This window comes from Notechis scutatus, chromosome 2, assembly GCF_049901735.1.
Source record: "Notechis scutatus isolate UNSWTSFEM ecotype Mainland chromosome 2, rNotScu1.2, whole genome shotgun sequence".
In the NCBI taxonomy this organism is placed as follows: Eukaryota; Metazoa; Chordata; class Lepidosauria; order Squamata; family Elapidae; genus Notechis; species Notechis scutatus.
Genome location: NC_142010.1, coordinates 54,040,398 through 54,062,335, shown reverse-complemented (window position 1 = coordinate 54,062,335; position 21,938 = coordinate 54,040,398). Strand labels below are relative to the sequence as shown.

The 21,938-nt window shown below is 36.8% G+C and overlaps 1 protein-coding gene across 4 annotated transcripts in view; it reads right to left on the bottom strand.

Moving 5' to 3' along the window:
• The window catches only part of ERC2 (ELKS/RAB6-interacting/CAST family member 2), a 664,972-nt gene that overhangs the window by 336,507 nt on the left and 306,527 nt on the right, over positions 1-21,938 (bottom strand). For all 4 annotated transcript variants that reach the window (XM_087954768.1, XM_087954770.1, XM_087954769.1 and 1 more), the window contains one exon: positions 18,815-18,950. In XM_087954768.1, coding sequence (XP_087810894.1) covers positions 18,815-18,950 — 136 coding nt within the window. The remainder of the gene's footprint in view (positions 1-18,814; positions 18,951-21,938) is intronic.

Here is a 21,938-nt window from a genome sequence, read left to right as displayed (position 1 = left end):
TAGTCTAATCAAATCAAATAGTATACAATATTAGTAACGGAAAAATGCCAATAAATAGGTGAAAATCAAAATCTTTATCCCTACCTTAATCCTTTAATCAAAGAAACCAGGAGTTCAACCAGGGACTTTTTAAGTTCAAAATTCCTTGCTCTACACTATTTATAATCCATTGTTCCAAACAGAAGTAGCTTTGAAAATAAATGGTCCAAACCAATATGGTTGGTATGCGTGTATCTATATTTTATTATCAGAGTCTGGATGCTACTGCCCTAAGTAATTCTACAGGCTTAGCAAAAACTCATCCAACAATAGTTGATGCTAAGACATCACAGGTGGATTACTTCTCTCAAAACACAGGCTATTGCTGTCCCCTTCCTTGTTACTGACCATTCTTTGAATATTACATGCCAGCTAGCACTATTCCCTATAATAGCATTAATTTCTAGCTAATAGGAAACGTTTATTTTTTGTTTCATAGACAATTAATACACTCTGAAAAAAAATTGTCAAAATCACTGTTGATTAGCTCTAGATGTGCATGACTAGCAATATTAAAACAGACCATCTTACCAATAGGTAACTATCCAATATATTGATATACAATGCAATACAATATGTTGATATTGTCTACGGAGATTCTCAATCATCCAGTCATGTCCCAAAGATACTTTTCCAAAAGGCAACCAGACTTTCTTAGCTTTTTTCTAGAAAACATTTTGGTTTTCATCCAAGAAGCTTCAGTTGCCTTTTGGAAAAACACCTTTGGGATATGCAACATGCTCATTATTTCAAATGTATAAGCTATTATTTTCAGTTACTTAATCTGGTTATTTTCAATAACTTTCCTTCCTTCCTGCCCCCACGCCACTTTTTTAAAAGAAGATTTAGGGGAGAAAATCATTCTGACTAAAAAGGTGACAGACACAAAAATACATCTCCAACAGATTATTCCTTTGTGGCATGCATTAGTTGGAGCATTGAGAAAAGGCCAAGACTTTCTTGGACTGTATCACCTCCAGGAAAACTCATCACTCTCCAATCATTTTTTTTCTTGAATAGCAACAAGGGCCTAAGAATCCTGTTACATATATTGGTAATGTATTACAGGCAGTCCTCAACTTACAAACATTCACTTAGTGACCTTTACAATGGACCTTCTAAAAGGTACTTATGATCTAATTCCAAAGTTCTAATGCCTTCGCCATGGTCATGTGATTGTATTATGGGTGCTCAGCAACTAGCACCCTGCAATCACATGACCATGACTGAGGATGTCAAAAACCAGCATTTACCAGCAAAAATACTTCCATAGCAAACAATGGATTTGTTTAAGAATGCCACCTTCGCTTATTGACTACTATGTTTGCTTTATGACATTGTGTTCGCTTAACAACTGCCTCATAAAATTGGGTTGGTCATGTAATGACCTGCTTTGCGATCATCATGACTTATAGCAATAACGCTTAGACTTATATACCACTTCACAGTGCTTTGCAGCCCTCTTTAAGTGGTTCACAGAGTCAGCATATTGTCCCCAACAATCTGGATCCTCATTTTATTCACCTCGGAAGGATGGAAGGCTTAGTCAACCTTGAGCCTGGTGAGATCCAAATTGCAGGCAGCCAGCAATCAGCAGAAGTAGCCTGCAGTACTGCATTCTAACCACTGTGCCACCATAGCTTGTAATTATGATCATATTCTCCATACAGAGGCTGAAACTTGTGTAATTGTTCCACCTGTAAAGTACTACAAATATATTAGATGGAACAGAATGTTTTCCAATGATAATTTTCCCATATATATGTCTGTATGTGCATGTAATTGTGTGTGTGTGGTCATTTAACATGGTAGTTTAAGGTAGTTTATCTATATCTGAGGAATAAGCCCTATGACCTGACTGAGTAAAATTTTGGCCAAAGCTTTGTTTAACTACTGATTTGGTTAATGCAATTGGTAAAGGTAAACTGTATATTTGTGCTATCACTAGCTAGTGGTCCAAAACTGGAAGCACAGGTTTAGAAACTACTTGAGGATCTGGTTCAAGATGGATGAGAATAGCATCAAGAGAAACCATGAAACCAGTGATTATTTCACTTTACAGCTACATATATTTAACATATGTTTAACAAGTATTCATACATATATTCAAGTTATGTTAAAATAAACTTTCAAGATGAATATTAGCACTGAAGATACAAATTTATCCTTAGGCACATTCAGTAACTTATATCAGTTCAGCCATTGTAATAGGTTACAGCTTATTTGATAACATGGTTATGTGACATATGAATCAACGTATATTTAGTGATCTGTTACATCTAGTTCTTCTCCATATTTTTCTTTCTTTCTTTGGTGAATTTATTAAACTGGCTCTTTTTCAGGTTTATTTTTAAGCTAAATGGTTCTCTTGCTTTGTGCAGCACTTGTAATGTGTTGTCATAGCTTTTCTGGGTCTTGTGAGAAGAGCACAACACCCTCTGAAAATTTTAAATTATTTAAATAGGCTGATTTTTATTCCATCTTTTGCCCATCCTAGTTTGTGAAATACTTCTTCAAGGCAGGCTGAGAAAAAGATAGATGATATTATATTGTCTTGTCATACACCTCGTTCTATGTTGATTTCCACATTAAGATCATTAAGATAAATTATTGCCATTGGTTTTTTTTCATATATTGATTGTAGTAAATTTATGTAAGCACTGTCTAGGCCTTGGTGGAACAATGCATTATTGTTTTCTAGAATATTGAACCAAATGCCTTTTCATAGTCAATGATAGCCATGCCCAGAGCATAGTGCACTCGTGTCTTTCAATGACTTGCTGAATAACCTGGGAGTGATCCATTGTGCTGTAGTCACTTTTGAACCCTGTCTTCTCCTTTGACTGTGTATCATTTAATATTTACATTATTCTTTTTGCTATTATCTTGGTGAAGACCTTGTAGCAGACTGAAAGAGAGTTTTTTGGGCAATAGATCTTTAAATCATTTTGGGCACCTGTCTTCTGTATAAAAATAACTTCAGCATTTTTCCATGCATCAGATATTTTTTCTTCTCTGAGAGGCATCGCGAGTATAGTTTTTCTCGTATCTTGTGTAAACTATGACCGCCAGCTTTCAGCATTTCAACTGTAACACAGTATTTTTCAGTAGTGACCACAGTAGTGACCACAATATGATTGACTTTTGTCTCAACATACGTCCACACAAAAATCACCACAATGATGTAATCCCCAATTGTAACTTCAAAAAGGCAACTATGATCTTATAGACAACGATCTCTCATCCCTGGATTGGCAATCTCTATTCACTGGATGCAATACTGTTGAAGACCATTACAACATATTTTTACTTGAAGTCAAAAGAGTCATCAAACTATATGTACCAACAACAACTTCCAAAACAAAACAAAAAAGCAGATTACCCATATCAATAAGGAAACTTCAATCCAAAAAGAGATCACTCTGGAGGAAAAACAAAACTGGTCACGTTGCCAATTTCAAAAACCGATACAAAAATTTATGCCACCAGATAAAGACCGAATGCATCAATTATCACATTAAACAAGAGGAAAACCTTCTAAGCACCAATTCCACCCGTGCTTTTTACAATTTTGTAAACAACAAACTAAAAGACTCAAGGTCCATCCCTCCCTTGTTAGGACCTGATGGTAAAGACTGCAACGACGACACCATTAAAGCCAACATCTTTAACACATTCTTCGGCTCAGTATTTGTAAACAGCAATGGATCATGCCCAGTATTTCCTAGCCGTACCACAGATAACAATAATGATCTAATACATATCGATTTCACAGAAGACAATGTTGAAAAATCACTACGCAATCTAAAACCATCTCTATCTATTGGACCGGATGGAATATGTGCCTACTTCTTAAGAAAGCTATCCACTGCCATAGCCAAACCTCTAAGCATAATCTTTGAAAAATCTTTCAGGACCAGCTCCTTGCCTAACCTATGGTCACAAGCCACAGTCATCCCCATCTTCAAAAAGGGAGACCCAAGCCTAGTTGAAAATTACAGGCCAATCTCCTTATGCTGCGTCACCTGTAAAGTCATGGAATCAATTATTAACCAATCCATCATCCTCCACTTAGAGACAAATAACCTACTCTCCAATAAACAATTTGGTTTCAGAAAAAAACTATCCTGTAATCTACAACTCTTACACTGCAAAAACATATGGACAACACAACTCGACCAGGGCAAAGCAATAGACGCAATCTACATAGACTTCTGTAAAGCCTTTGATTCAGTGGTACATGATAAACTACTCCTAAAATAAAATCCTATGGTATCTCTGGACAACTGAATAACTGGATAGAAGCATTCCTGCCAAACAGACAACAAATGGTCAAAATCGGGAGCGTCCTATCAAATCCAGTACCTGTCAATAGTGGTGTCCCCCAAGGCAGTGTTCTGGGACCAACTCTCTTCATACTCTACATAAACGACCTCTGTGATCATATTAAGAGCAATTGCGTTCTCTTCGCTGATGACGTAAAGCTGTTCAATACCACAGACAATACTGCTACACTACAAAAGATCTTGACTATGTATCAGAATGGTCAAACAAATGGCAACTTCAAATCTCAACAAATAAATGCTCTGTCTTACATATTGGCAAAAAAATCAGAAAATAAAATACAAGCTGAATAATCAAGAACTTGTTGATGACCCAAGCTCTGTAAAGGACCTTGGAATACTCACCTCTAATGATCTAAGTGCTAGAGCCCACTGCAACTACATAGCCAAAAAGGCATTAAGAGTTGTTAACCTAATCCTACGTAGTTTTTCTCTGGTAATATCACACTACTAACCAGAGCATACAAAACATTTGCTAGACCAATACTCGAATACAGTTCATCAGTCTGGAATCCACATTACGTATCTGATATTAGCACAATTGAGAAAGTCCAGAAATATTTCACAAGAAGAGTTCTCCACTCCTCTACTCGTTGTAGAATACCTTATGCCACCAGACTTGAAATTCTAGAACTAGAAAACCTTGAATTACGCCGTCTTCGGTCTGACTTAAGCATGGTATATAAAATCATACATTGCAATGTCCTACCTGTCAGTGAATACTTCAGCTTCAACCATAACAACACAAGAGCACACAATAGATACAAACTCAAAGTAAACCACACCAAACTTGATTGCAGGAAATACGACTTCAGCAATAGAGTGGTCAATGTCTGGAATACTCTACCTGACTCTGTAGTTTCTTCCCCAAACCCCAAAACTTTAACCTTAGACTGTCTACTATTGACCTCACCCCTTTCCTAAGAGGTCTGTAGGGGCGTGCATAAAGCGCACCAACGTGCCTACCGTCCCTGTCCTATTGTTTCTCTTATTCTTTTATTTTTCATATATGTACCCATTTCATGTATTCACAACTATGTATACTCTTATACTTATTATCTTGTAAACAATTGGCAAATCAAATAAATAAAAAAATAAATAAATAAGTATTTTCCTGAAGCTTTGCCATTTTTATTGATATTATGGAACTTGATACTTCCTCCACTAAAATATCTGACATTTCTTCTTTCATGGGTGTTGTTACTTTTGAGTGATCTTGTTCTTTTTAGAGCTCTGAATAGAATTTTGCAATTATTTCTAACATTTCTTGTCTTGTTCTACACAGAGAGCTATTTTCATGTTTTAATGCAGAATATGGCTATATCTTATCTTGGAACATTTTAATCATATTTATTTTTTTTAAAAAGACATGTGGAAAAGCTCTGGTAAAAACCAAAACCATATCAATAAGAAAGTAAGGGCTACTTAATAAAATGAGATTTATTATTTTTAGTGGTTAAAGCTTTAAAATGCATAACAATTTAAAATGCATAAGATTTTTACAAACTCTCTATATGAGATTTTATATGAGAGTCATATAAAGCATTTTTTTTCAATAATCTATCATTAGCAAAGAACAATATGGGCATTAGAAAGCAACCTTCTCTGGAATTTTCTTTGTTCTGAGCATCACTAAAGTTCATGTGTATTTCACAAACGCTGCAGCAAGGGACTGTACTCAGAACAATCTTCAAGGTCTCCATCTAGATTCAAGGACAGCTGAGTTTTATGCAATTGACATATTGTTTTTGGAGCTGTCCATGGTCTGAGAGATCATGTTTCCAGCTCTGATACTATCAACAGCGGTGGGATTCAAATTTTTTTACAACTGATTCTGTGGGAGTGGCTTCATGGGCGTGATGTGGCTTGGTGGCTGTGGCATGTCTTGGTGGCCTTGGCAGAGAAAGATACTGTAAAATCTCCATTTCCTCCCCACTCCTGGAGAAAGGTTACTGCAAAATCCCATTCCCTCCCCACCCCACTAACCTGCTTTCCAGCTCCATTCTCCTGTGCAGGGCAACAAAATCAGCTGGGACTCAGGAAGCAGAGAATAGATGGGGGGAAGGGCCAGTCATAGATGGTATTTGTTAAAATTTCTGCTGCTGGTTCTCCATAACTGATCAGAACTTGCTGAATACCACCTCTGTCTATAAGTAACTCCTTGCTTGCAACAATCTATTTCATCATCACTCTTCTGAACACTGCCTGTGTCAAATGATCTTGTCACCTAAAAGGATTTTGCTCAAAAGTTCAATATTCTAAGCAGTTGTAACATTCACTGGAAGAGGTTAAAACTCCCAAATGTATCTTTTATAGGAACATTTTCACAGAGATTCATTTGTAAGTGAGGTTTTTCCATTGTTTATAATTTATTTATTACTTCCAGAGGAAAGTCAGAAAATTTATTATTTCCAGAGGAAAATCCAGGAAAAAAAACTCAACTCCAGAACTCAACAGTGCAATGGATTACTTGACCATGCAATCTTATCTCCTCAACTGATCTGAGTCAGTGGGACTTTCTCCAGAGAAATGAAGATAAATAGATTACCTGGAATAAGTCCCATAAAATGAGACATGATTTATGAAAGTAAAATGTTCATTTTATATTTCCTTGAAGAAATAATATGAAGGATTAAATGAGATTTATTTAATGGAGTCACTTTAAATCTGTAAAATAGCATGAACCTCTAACAAGTGCAATTTTCAATCAAATAGTATAAAACCCCAAATCTGGCACTTGTCTTCAGTCATATCAATCAAATTCTTTATCTTTAGGACATTCATTAAAAAAATCTTCTCTTCCACTGAAATCAGCGAAAGATGTCTCTCGTACTATAGTAATACTACATTGGCACAGGTTTTATACATATGGAATATATTCACAATTTAATGGAATCTTTACTGGCCAAGAAAAGAAAATGCTTCAATAGTCATCTACGGTAAAAATCAAATTCACATTCAGCTATGATATTCACATATATGTAAGTTATCATGTTTAGCTATCTTTAAATGAGCTAAGTTCAACTTCGGATTGCCTGTGTTTTATAATTATGCTAATATTTTTAAATCTGTTGAAATAAATCATGAATGGCACAAGTTTGCTTTTGTAAAGCAAACTTAATCAGAGCTTTAAGACAGACTGACAAAAGAAATGAATACATTAAAGCTAATTTATATATACAGTTCTTTTCTTATGAAGAAAAGATACAAAGATATGCTAAATGTGAAACCACATGGACAAGGCTAACAAAAAAAAGCATCTATGCATAGAAAGAGAAATCTCACTGAAGTGTGTGAAATTAGTAATATACTATACCAGTGCTTCTCAACCTTGACAAATTTAAGATGAGTGGACTTCAACTCTTTTAAATTCTGGGAGGGGAAATCCACCCATCTGAAAGATGTCAAAGTTGAGAAACATTGCACTACCGTATATGTTTTACTGAAAGTCAACTATTTGGGGGGTTTGTGTTATTAGTACATTTTCCTGTCTTGGGAAAATGTATCCATATAGGTAGTCCACAACTTATCACCATGTGTTCAGTGACCATTCAAAATTACAATGGTGTTGAAAGAAAGGACTTATAGCTAAAGTCATGGCTGCTCCAGCATCTCAGCTGTCATATGAACAAAATTTGGGCTCTTCTCACCCACCATTACAACCAACCAGTTGCTTCCTTATCCCAAAAACAATATTTGGAAAAGATAAATGGACCAATGTGTGACGGAAGGGAGAAGGCCCAAGGGTGTGGGATCCAGCAGAATGGGAAATGGAGCATGGGGGTGCCTCAAAAGGAGGTCCAAGGGAGTCCATGTATGATTTGTGGAGATGCTATAGTGCAGGCTTGGGCCTGCGCCAGGTTTCCCAGAACCTCCCCAACCCCCAGAGGCACCCTGTCCTCCTCTTAATGACTGCAATGAGAAGAGCAGGGATTGTGGTCATTAAGCAACGTGATCACATGTGTGCCTCACTTAACAAGCAACACAGCTTATGAGCATAATTCTGGGCTCAATTGTGGTTGTAAATGAAGGGAGCTGTAATTAGAGAAACAAAAAATTCTCAAGGGTACACAGATTCATGATATTGTTTGCTGATCTGTCATGTTTTTTATGCTTTCTCTTTTGTTTAACATGTACGGAAATCTCAGTGGTCATTTTAACTACTGAAAAAGAACTAACCATAATATCCCCCAAGGATTTTTTGATTTGAAAATGAAAGCATGCCAAAATATGCTTTCGTTTGTCAAGCTGATCAGACTTCATCTTGACCACTGGAAAAGAAGAAAATATACTATCTCCAAGGATTTTATAAAAGGAAAAAATGGAAATATTTAAAAATATACTTTAGTTTTTAGACAATGAATTGGAGATAATTCTAACAATATTTTATTGGCACAAAATATTGGCTGTAACATTTCTTCATATGTTAGTTCATTGATTTATTACACTGGTGAGAGAGAAGCATTATAATGGAGCTTGACCAAAAATGACAACCTTTGTCCATTTGGATGCAATATGAGACTGAATTTCCAAAAAGAAAAATAAATTTGCTGAAGACAGAAAAGGTGTATGAGATTTAAATAAAGAAAACTGACTGTGCAACCAAGCCAAATATTTCTGTGTGGTCTGTAAGATCAAATTTAAAGTTCAACATCATAATACATTGATATTGCATAGAATATCATAAATGTTACAGCAAATTTATCAGAGGAGACTGATTTGAAAAAGGTTTCACCTGATGGTTTACCACTTCAATTAAAAAGCAGACTTACTAAAGTAGATTATTACCCACCAACTATGGCAAAAGGCCAATTCCATCAGATTTCAGCTATTCCTCAACTGAGTCACCAGGTATAAGCAAGAAAAACAGGAAAGATGAGTAGCTCAGCCAACAAGGATAAGATTCTCATCTGTCCTGAGCTTTCCACTTGTACCACAATGCAGAGTAGCATTAGTTCACAAGCCACCAATGCCAAAACTCCTAGAAGTACATAATCATAATTTAATTGTGGCAGCTGACTCAATCTTAAATTATTAGATTTGTGGGTAGCCAAAAAAAAAGCCTCATTGTGTGTATGATTACCTTAAGTATTACTCAGTGATAGTATGGACAGAAAGCTTCATAGTCTATACATCTGCACAATGCTGATCATCAGTGGTATTCTCAGTGATGAATAAAACCTTATTTACATATAGCTGGTGAATCTCGTGCTAACTTTGAAGACACTCTATAATCAGTTTGCAATTATAATCAGTCTAATATCAACACATCCAGTTGGGAAAGAGTGTGATGACCCGTAGTGTCTCAAAATAACCCAAAACCCAAAACATACATTAAAGTCTGGTAATGCTTTCAACTTAACTTCACTGTTTGATTAGGCACAGTTTAAAGTCACAAAAGTAAATAATGAGGCAAAAACCAAAACAAACCGTATTGATGAGAGTTCCGAAGCAAGCCAAGATAATTAATCATACATTCCAGGAAGATAACCGAGGAGAGTCCATGGGAAGAACGCCAGCAAAGTAAACACTAAACTTTGACTCCAGCAAATTCTGACGACGCAGTTACAAACTTATATACATAGCTCCTAGCTGCAAGCCATGAGGAGGATCATGGTAATCTCCTCCTGAGTAGACCTCGGTTTTCCCTGATCCTCTCCTCCCTGCATGACGTAGGATGGATAGGGGATGGGCCTGGATCTTCCTCTGATTGCTCAGCTGGCCTCTGCCCTTCCCCAGCCTCCTCCACCACCTCTGGAGCCATACTCCCACTCCCTGTTGGCTGTTCCTCCTCTTCCTCAGAGTCAGTCTCCACCAGGGGCATGACAAAGAGGCATATTATCTAATTCACCCAAAGAATATGGACAAGTTAGCCAGGAACAGGGGTGGGATTCTACTGGTTCTGTCCAGCTCTGTAGAACCAGTAGCTCTGAAGAGCAGCAGACATAGAACCGGTTCTATGTCTGCTGATGTTTTGGCCCACCTGCTCACCCGGGCTCTTACCTGACCTTTATTTCCTGGTTTTTCAACCTCAGCTACTTTGCAAGGCACAGCTGCAGTTGAAAAAGCAGGAAAAAGGTGCTTTTTCAAACGCTACGCACCTGCAGTGCAGTGCTGCTCAGCTGTCCAGGCAGCAAGCTGACGATTCACACGTGCGCGCAAATCGTAAATCACCGAACCAGTAGTTACACTGGTCGGATCCCACCCCTGGCCAGGAAGTTTGAAACCCACAACCTGATCTTTTCCAATTATGGCTGATAAAAGCCTTCAGACCAAAAGTGAAGAACTGGTGACTTGGAACAAATCAATTATATAGATTTATCTCAATCTCTTCATAATTCTGCTTTGGGACGCCCTTCATTTGTTCTGCTAATGTACTGGATAGTGAGAGTACAAGTCCTAATTTCTAATTGGCAGCTGTAACTATTTATCACCATCTTCTCTTCCAACATCTGGCCTGAGTTTAGGAAGCATACTTCTACACTGATTCTGATGTAATCTGTTTCATGAGATGTTCATAGTAGAATTTCTCTTCTTCAAGTGGTCTTTGTCGAAGGCAAGCAAGAATCCCAATCCTATTCACTTTTAAATGAATCCACCAACAACTGTCTAGAGATGGAGATTTCAGTGTCATTAATCTGCTGGTGACAAATAGCTCTCCTTTTCTGTTTTTTACCACCATTATTAGAAAGGTTAAGAAACTCTTAGACAAGTACCTGGAATTGATTCTGAGCTGAGTGGAAAAGAGGAAGTGAAACTTAATCTTGGAAAAATACTGCTGCAGTAGAAGAAGCTGATCTGGATAATAGCATACAACAGACTTGTACTCCTCCTTTGGCCAGGTGTACAACTTGGAAATGATCCTGGATTCATTACTGATGGCTGACCCAGATTTGGCAGCAATGACCAGAGTATTGTTTGCAAAAATCTGATTTGCATGCCATCTGGAGTACTAGACCAAATGACCTAACTATCCATTGTTCTCTAAATCAGACTATCAAGATAAATTATAGGATTGCCCCCTTAAGATATATGAAGATTAATGCTGATATAGTAAGTCACTCATCTTCATATGGTAGGGCGCCAAAACTTTGCTCATAATTCCAATTTTATGTCACTTGTACATTATAAGAGCCAATAAGCATATTTCAAAATGCTGAATTTAACATTCCCCAAACTGTAATGATTGTTGAGGTTATCTAAAGTCCACCTTCTTAGATCTTCACATAAGCTAACTTTTAGATGGTGTTTGGATGTCTGTTTTTTTATTTTATTTTATTTTTTATTTGTCAATTGCTTACAAGATAATAGGTATAAGTAAAAACATAGTTATGAATACATGGATACATATAAGAAAAATAAAAAATATATATAAAAGAAACAATAGGACAAGGATGGTAGGCACGTTGGTGTGCTTATGCATGCCCCCTACAGACCTCTTAGGAAAGGGGTGAGGTCAATAGTAGACAGTCTAAGGTTAAAGTTTTTGGGGTTTGGGGAAAAAACCACAGGGTCAGGTGAAGTATTCCAGACATTTACCACTCTGTTGCTGAAGTCGTATTTCCTGCAATCAAGTTTGGTGCGATTAACCTTGAATTTGTATCTATTGTTTGGTCTTGTGTTGTCATGGCTGAAGCTAAAGTATTCATTGATGGTAGGACATTGCAATGTATGATTTTATATACTATACTTAGATCGGCCCAAAGGCGGTGTAGTCCTAGGTTTTCTAGGTCTAGAATTTTGAGTCTGGTGGCATAAGGAATTCTGCAAGGAGTAGAGAAGTGGAGAACTCTTCTTGTGAAATATTTCTGGACTTTCTCAACTGTGTTAATATCAGATACATAATGTGGGTTCCAGACTGATGAGCTGTATTCCAGTATTGGTCTAGCAAATGTTTTGTGTGCTCTAGTTATTAGTGTGATATTACCAGAGAAAAAGCTATGTAAGATTAGGTTAATAACTCTTAACGCCTTTTTGGCTATGTAGTTACAGTGGGCTCTAGCACTTAGGTCATTTGAGATGAGTACTCCAAGATCCTTGACAGAGTTTGGATCATCAACAAGGTCTTGACTATTCAGCCTGTATTTTATTTTCTGATTTTTTTTGCCAATATGTAAGACAGAGCATTTATTTGTTGAGATTTGAAGTTGCCATTTGTTTGACCATTCTGATACATAGTCAAGGTCTTTTTGAAGGGCAGCAGTATTGTCTGTGGTGTTGAATAGCTTTACATCATCAGCGAAGAGAACGCAGTTGCTCTTGATATGATCACAGAGGTCATTTATGTAGAGTATGAAAAGAGTTGGTCCTAGAACACTGCCTTGGGAGACATCACTGTTGACAGGTACAGAATTTGATAGGACGCTCCCAATTTTGACCATTTGTTGTCTGTTTGACAGGAATGCTTCTATCCAGTTATGCAGCTGTCCAGAGATACCATAAGATATTAATTTTAGGAGTAGTTTGTCGTGTACCATTGAATCAAAGGCTTTACAGAAGTCTATATAGATTGCATCTATTGTTTTGCCCTGATCGAGTTGTGTAGTCCATATGTTTTTGCAGTGTAAGAGTGTCAGATTGCATGATAGTTTTTTCCTAATACCAAATTGTTCATTAGAGAGTAGGTTGTTTGTTTCTAAGTGGAGGATGATGGATTGGTTAATAATTGATTCCATGACTTTACAGGTGACGCAGCATAAAGAGATTGGTCTGTAATTTTCAACTAGGCTGGGAGACCCCTTTTTGAAGATGAAGATGACCATGGCTTGTGACCATAGTTTTGGCAAGGAACTGGACCTGAAAGATTTTTCAAAGATTATGCTTAGAGGTTCAGCTATGGCAGTGGGTATCTTTTTTAAGAAGTAGGCACATATTCCATCTGGTCCAATAAATAGAGATGGTTTTAGATTGCGTAGTGCTTTTTCAACATTGTCTACTGTAAAATCGATATGTATTAGATCATTGTAGTTGTCTGCGGTTCAACTAGGAAATACTGGGCATGATCCATTGCTGTTTGCAAATACTGAGCCAAAGAATGTGTTAAGGAGGTCGGCTTTAATAGTGTCATTGTTGCAGTCTTTACCATTAGGTCATTTCAGGGGTGGGATGGACCTTGAGTCTTTTAGTTTGTTGTTTACAAAATTGTAGAAAGCATTGGTAGAATTGGTGCATAGAAGGTTTTCTTCTTGTTTAATGTTATAATTGGTGCATTCAGTTTTTATCTGGTGGCATAAATTTTTGTATCGGCTTTTGAAGTTGGCAATGTGACCAGATTTGTTTTTCCACCAAAGTGATTTCTTTTTGGAATGAAGCTTCCTTATTGTTTTGGGTAATTTGTTTTTTCTGGTTTTGGGAGTTGTTAATGGTACATATAGTTTGATAGCTCTTTTGACTTCAAGTAAAAATATGTTGTAATGGTCTTCTATAGTATTGCATCCAGAGAATAGAAATTGCCAATCAAGGGATGAGAGATGTGAGTGGTCCTTGGTGCTCTCTGAACATGGTTGTTTTCTTGCAGATGTTTCATTACCCAAACTAGGTAACATTGTCTAGCACTCATGATGATATCTAGGTTGGGTAATGAACTATCTGCAAGAAAACAATCAAGCTCAAACAGCATCATGGACCCCTCATTTCAACCTTGAGCTACAAATATTCTCCTTTATTGATGTCTGTGTTTTTCTTTAGGTGCATGGCTGTGTTTATTATTATTATTATTATTATTATTATTATTATTATTATTATTATTATTATTATTATTATTATTATTATTATACAAAATATGAAATCTAATATAAAATTCATATGAATAAAATTAATATATATCATTAAAGTAAATTAACAAAATTGGACAAAACAGGGATATTTTCCCATGTTGTTAAATACTGGGAAAGTGGGAATCCAATAAATCTCCTGAGCATAATATTCCATAGCATGAATGCCACTCAGGTAAAGGTAAAGGTTCCCCTCACACATACGTGCTAGTCTGTTCCGGCTCTAGGGGGCAGCGCTCATCTCCATTACAAAGACAAAGAGCCAGCACTGTCCGAAGACATCTCCGTGGTCATGTGGCTGCCATGACTAAATGCCAAAGGCACACAGAATGCTTTTACCTTCCCACCAAAGTGGTCCCTGTTTTTCTACTTGCATTTTTACATGCTTTCGAACTGCTAGGTTGGCAAAAGCTGGGACAAGTAACAGGTGCTAGGGATTCGAACCGCTGAACTGCTGACCTTTCTGATCGACAAGCTCAGCATCTTAGTCACTGAACCACCACGTCCCCAAATGCCACTCAGGAGAAGGTCAAAGAGGAGAAATTTGAAAGGGCCTCATCTCATTAACTCACTGAGCATGTTCACTAGTTTATGTTAAGATTAGCAAATTTTATCAACTTTTTCAGGGGCAGAAGCTTTTGAAACTCCTTCTAAATAGAGATATACATTAATGCAATCTGGGATACTAGTGGCCAAATCATAAGCACTACCTTATGATATTATTAAATATTATTTTGTCTGATCTACCTCTTAAAAAACCATGTATACATCAATTCAATATATATAGTTATCATGATACATTTTTCACTTCTGGGTGAAACTATTATTAAAAAATATAATTCATGATGAAACATGCTTGTAGTCCTATGTGCGAAATGGACATACTACTTTAGTAACATGAAAATTATTCAGACAAAAGTAACAAATTTGATGTAATACGTGGAAGCTGATCAAGGAAAGTATCACCAAAAAAATTAAGTATTTTCAGCCAAGAGGAAAAAATAGATTAAAAGAGAAAATTCGTAATCTTTTCAAATTAGTTTTATAAAAGGCCAAGCGGGATTGAAAAACCAATTATTCCTTGTGTCCACAGAGAATGAACAAAGTTTCAGGCAGCTGGTTTTAAATGTTACATAAAGGCAGCACACTGATGGTTACCCAACATTGGTATATTTTTATTTCCAAGAAGGGAAGAACATGTATGGAAACTATTTTGATAACAGTGCCAAATTATCTAGATAGCTTTAAATACCATGTACCTTTAATTTATAGGAAAGAGGAGATAGAACAGTAAATCCCTCTTTTATCTGGGGAAAGTTTTAAAGATCTACTAACTGCAAGCAAAGAATGTCTAACTTGAAGACTGAAAGAGTAGACAAACCATGCTGCTTCATCTTCTGAGCATCAAACCCTCTGGTCTAAGATTTATAGAGTACAGATATATCAACCTGCCTAATGTTGTCAATGAACTTCAGAGACCAAGTTCATTATGTTTTAGAACTTGCTTTTAAGTTGAGACCTTTCTTTGCATGTTTGTAAATCCAATCCTGCTATTGACTCCTGGCTTTTCTTCTTGCTTGTGAATTCCACTTCGTATCCATGGATTCAGACTGATATTTTCATAATACAGCTCACTGGCCTTTCAGAGCAAGATATATCTGCACTAAAACCTTCTTTTTACTTTCTTTTGTATCATGTTTTCCCTTCCACAAAATGAAAGCTTGGGGTATATCCCTGAAAAGTTTCCATATGTTAAAAAAAAAGAATATTTCACTAAGAGGTTTCACCAGGATTCAAATTTCTTAACAACCGGTTCTGTGGGTGTGGCCTAATTTGTGGGTGTGGCTTGGTGATCATGTGACTGGGTGGCATGGCTTGCGGACTGGGTGTGGCGTGGTGGTCACGTGACTGGCTGGGTGTGGCTAGGTGGTCATGTGACTGGCTGAGCATGGCTTGGTGGTCATGTGACTGGCTGGGGATGGCTAGTGAGTCATGTGACTGGGGTGGGCATGGCTAGGTGGCCATGTGACTGGCAAACCAAATATAAGTAGTCCTCGCTTAATGGCCTGTTGCATAGCAAGTGTTCTAATTTACGACTGACCTCCCCAGAGCTACTTGACCTATTTTTGGTGTTTTGACAGCCATGCACACACACACACACACACACACACACACACACACACATTTATGATTAGTTACAACATTCCACACAGTCTTGTGACTGAGGTTTTCTATGTTTTTTGCCAGTTTCCAATAATTTCTTCTGGTTTCCGGTTAAAAATGCCCATTGGGGAAAATTGACTTGTTTAACAACCACAGTGTTTACTTAATGACCACAAGGTTCACTTAACAACCATGGTGTTTGCCTAACCTGGAGTCTGAAACCTTAAACACTCAAACAGCCATTTTTCTATTTTCTTTTAAACAGGTATCTCTCTCTATCTCTGTGTGTCTCTCTTTCTCACTCTCTCTTTCTCATCTTTTTATTTTTCCCTTTTTCTTTCTTTCTCCCTCTCTCTTTCCCATCTTTTTCTTTTTCCCTTTTTCTTTCTTTCTTTCTCTCTCTCTCTCTCTCTCATCTCTGTCTCTTCTCTCTCTCTCTCTTTTCCTCCCTCCCCCCTCTCTCTCTGACTTCTCTCTTCCCTCCCCCCTCTCTGTCTCTCTCTTCCCCTCCCTCCCTCTCTCTGTCTCTCTCTTTCTCTGTCTGTCCCTGGAGGGGGGGAGGAAATATAAGTAACTTTTTTTAGTGCTTTTTTACTTTAAATGGAGGCTAAACAAATACTTGTAAGTAAAAGACTATCTGCAGCTTTAACCTTCCAATTAGCATCTAACTAGATTTCAGCTGCATCTCTGCACCAGGCACAATAGGATAATTTCCTTATTCCCAAAATGCAGGAAATTACCCAGGCTCACAAGAAGTTGTACTTCTGAGTGTTTTTCAAGCTTAGCAACTTTAAGACATGTGGACTTCAATTCCCAGAATTCCCCAGGCAGCATGAGACCTGATTACTCCCAAGTCAATAACATGAAAGAATTACCAAAGTTAAAGATATTGAGCATTGTGTATCTGTATGAATTTATTTAATAAGATTCCATACTTACCACACTCATGTCTCTGCTTGGACAGAACTATCAAGACACTTCTACTGGATTGCCCCTTGTACTAAGGCTCTGGTTTAATATTGCCTCCTCCTCCTCCTCCTCATTAAATGCATGGATTGACCTCAAATGGATGTTACCTATTTTCTACTGGTGGGTTAATCTATAAAATGTAATATAAACTGCCCCTTCTTCACAAGGACACCACTTTAAAGAATAAAGTCCCCTCCCCAAATATCTCTTCCAGGATGACTGTTCCTAGTCCATTAAAATGTTCTAGGGTTAGTGCTGTCTTAGAGATAGGTATTTGGTTTAATTATATTAGTAGTGTAAAGAAGCAGAGACTGACTACTGAAAATGATACCTAGGAAGGCCAGCAAATCTAATTGCCTTTTTTACTACATAACATAATTTTAAGGCTGAGTATTACCTGTTTATAGCCCATCATAAGCACCACATCCCATGAAAAGCCATAACACAGCAATTTCCAATGAATTAGTCAATTAAATAATTTCTCTCCAGCAATCTGGGCTGAAGCAGAATTAAACCATGTCCGCTCCTTTGTTTTCTGAATGGATTTTATAGGAAGGAGGCTTAATTTCACATGCATGCACACCAGCCATTTCCCACTCGATCTACCTCATTTAGGAAGCATGGAGGACGTAGTCAGCAACAACAAAACTCAATATCTTCCAAATGGGATAGGCGCAGGGGGGTGGGGAGGAGAGAAAGGGATTCTTGCTCCAGGCTTAAAGCCCAGCAGCTCCAGCAACAGATCTTCAGCCTCATCAGAGGTGAGTGGCTGGGAGGGGAAGGGGAGGAGCCAGCCAGGGACACAATTTGCTGGTTCTCTGAACTGGGCAGAATCTTAACATCCGGTTCTATAGAACCGGTGGGAACTGGTAGAATACCACCCCTGGGTTTCACTAAGATTTGGACTGCAAAGTGTGAAAAACCACTAGATGGCAGTAAAAAGGGACAAAAATTTCTATCTTTTTGCTGCCATCTAATGGTCTGTAAGATCAACTACTGGTAGTTTTCATAGATAAATCTTCTTGAATCTTGGACTGGTAGCTACTACACCTTGCAAAAATCCTCCTATTTGACTAATGTTAAAGTGTTAGGAACTTCTCTTAGAACGTATTATAGGGGTTTTTTGATACTGAATGCTACTTTTTATAAATTAAACTATTATTTTTTTGAGGGGGCAGGGAAGTAATAAATATCTATGCACCTCCTAAAGTCACTTTGGGGAAATAAGCAAATAGATAAATTGTCTAAATAAACAAAAACATAGTAGGATGCAGATTTTTTATAGCCCAGACCAATCCAAGAATACAGAACTTTTTCCTAAGTTAATAAAGACAAAAAATATCAAAAGATTTATATATGGGATATATCGGATCTGTCTAACCAAACATTTGTCAATCAAGAAAAATCAGTACTTTATCAGTCACTAGCTATGAAGTATATGTGTTATTTGGATTGACAACCTAGTCATGTGTAGACAAACTGTAAAATGTTTAGTAGGGTAGTATTATAAAAAATAAAACAACTTACCTGCAAATGCTGAGCATTGTCTGTCATATTGTCTTCATGCCTCCGAACTTCTTCTAGCAACTGGGCATTCTTCTTCTTTTCTATTTGTTGATTATGCTTCAGGTTGGCCACCTTCTTGTTTTGATCCTTCATGTGTCTAAGAATAGTATGCATATACTTGTTAATTCTAATGGGCCTATTAACAAGGTAAGAGAGCAAATGTATAAATGATAGTATAAATCTTACCATCAGGCAGATGTTCATTACACATTCTAAAGTAAGAAGTCTATGAAAAGTCACAGTGTTTCATGGGAAATACTGAAAGGTTACTTGAGATTAGACATGCAATCTTTAAGACAGAAATATGTTGTTGTTTCGATTGGCTTAATTTTAGACATGAAAACTCCAACTTCCCAATCTCTATTTTCAGGACCAAAATTGAAAACAGGGCTCATAATATTTCATTACTCTACTATTTGATTGTCTGTCTGGAGTGAAATGGTTAGGTTGTGCACCTGGTATTCTCAGGAGGTTTGGTTTCCCCCTTTAAAGTCTCTAAATTAAAGCATCTATTCAGAGATAGTTTTCATTGCCAAGAGTTTATTCTAAAAGTCAGTTCTAACCTACATTGATTCAAAACTACAACCCAACATTAATTTGAGAAACAAAATTAGTCCATCACAACTTAAAATCATGTCTGTCCACCCAGAAAAGCTCACATATGACCAATTAAATGTTCTCAACGATAAGCAATTATTTAGTATTATTTTATAACTGACTAATTACTATAAAAGACTGCAGAAGAAATGTGAGAATATAACTGTTATCTACTTGAGTTCTTAGATATTAATTTGTTTGACTCTCTCACGATTCTGAGGAATTTCTTTCTTTTTATCTATATAATAATAGTCATGTGCAAATTCCAAAAGAGATTTGCACACTAATCTTTTTTGGCAAAAGGAAAGGATATTTTCTAATGTCCATATGATCATGCAAAGTTTTTAAAGGATTTGGTAAGGTGGAGGCATTATGTATGATTGTAGGTTTTATTTTTAAATATTTTATGTCCTTGTGAACATTTAGTAAGTAAAATGCCATGTCCTTAGTTATTTGTTACAAAATAATAGTATAAATTATACTTATTATGGAAAAGCAAATGCTATTTTCAAGAGAAAACTCCCAATGGTTCTAGGCTAAAAAAAACAACACAACCCAAGAACAATCCTGGAAAATAAATATTAAGTCTACTTAGCATAGGAAAGTAACTACCATTTTCCAACCTACAACCAGTTTTGTAACTGATGTGATGAAATATGATTCATATAGTTATAATGTAGTTATTTAATCTACTCCTATATAACACTTGGGAAAGAAGTTAATTTTTAAATCCCAAATATTTCTTTGTTAGCTTATATATTCTATCTGCTTAAGTTTCCTCCTTCTTTCACTCTTAGCATTTTTAAACTTATTTATATCCCTTAGCTAATGAATACCATTTTGTCTTTATTTGACTGTACCTTTGATCTTTCACAAATTGAATGCTTCGATGCAATGCAATGCTTTGAAACAACAGAAGAAGAGCCAAATTCATTGTTCTCAAAAAACAATGGAGTTCTGACATGTAATCTTGTTTGACAATGCTATGTGCAGTAGTACTGGAGCAGGACACATTCAATCTTAACAGTTTTCTCAGAAGGAAGTCACCTTGGGACGGTGCATTTCAGAAAAGGAATTAATGGGGAAATCACACTGCACTCTTGTGACTGTTTTAGGTTCATAGTCCCCTTCCCCAGAAAGATAGTTTAGTACACTTGTTGGTTCTTTATCCATTTTAGTAACTGTTTTCTTTTCAATTATGTTGTAACTTCTCTCTTCCTGTCTGAAACTCCCACTTGTGAAAACAGCATTCATAAAACATCACTTCATCCATATCAGATTCTCTGATAGCTTAACTAATTGCTGCCCATGGTATCATAGAAAAGGTAGGCCTATTATATGTTCTGGTGGCCTTCCTACTGAATAGCAATTGCATCTTGATGACTTCCATTTATATTATGCTGCCCTTCTGATTAAGGCAGAGTGAACAGGGAACATTCTCAATTAAGGCCAATCAAACTAAATAGGAAAGCAACAGGAACAGCACCGATACTGGGTAATAGCTAGCTACACACTGCCTGTGCTATATAATAGAAATTAGGCCCTTATTCCATTGTAGACATTTATGGAGCTAATGAGCAAGGCTGCCTATTTATTTTCTATTTGAGTCCATGGAAAGCACTATATATTTCTATGACTCAAAGTTACTTCACATTAGGGAATGGAGGAGAGTGATTTCTGAAACCTCCAGAGCAAATTTCAAGAGCTGCAGGAAGCTCATATTCTGTTACAGGAATGGAATGAATCTCCACTTGAATATTAAGGCATTCTGTTCACACAAACAGAACTATAAACACTAAACAATAGATTAAATCGATATTGACAAATATAAATAAAACTGAAATATGATTATAGGGGGGAGCCCTCACATTTGTGATGTGCAAAGAAATATGTGAATTGTTTTCTCTCTTTCTTTCTTTCTGCCAACAAGATGGGATGGATAAAGGACCCACAAACAACCCTTAGAGCAGAGTCTGTCTTTAATTATACACAAATCTGAACTAGAGTTTTGCAGAGACAATGAGTTTCTTGAGCTGACAAACAGCTCTAGAAACTCTGCAGTCCTGTTACTACATCATCTTAGGTTTATCACCTGCATGTAAGCAATTAGACAATTGTTCGGGACCCTAAATTTTATGTGAAAACTTAAACCCGTGTTTGCGAAGGATAGGTTATTATCTTATTTGGCTCACTGTTACAGTTTATTGGGCTGCTCTAACATCTTACAGAACAAAGCCTTCAAAAGACCAGCGCTACAATTAAGAGACTCATCATGTTTAACTCTTCAGAAACAAAGTCTCTTAGTGGGAGGAGGATCCTTATCTGCTTAGAGGGTCTGGTTTTCTGTCATAAATAATAGCAAAAATACTAAGACTACTTGTTACTCCTCCAGCAACAGAACTAAAAGCTTTAATCAGCCATCTGGGTCACTTTCTTCATTTCATTTTATAGCACTGTAAATTGCATAGAAGGGCTAACATGAAAAATA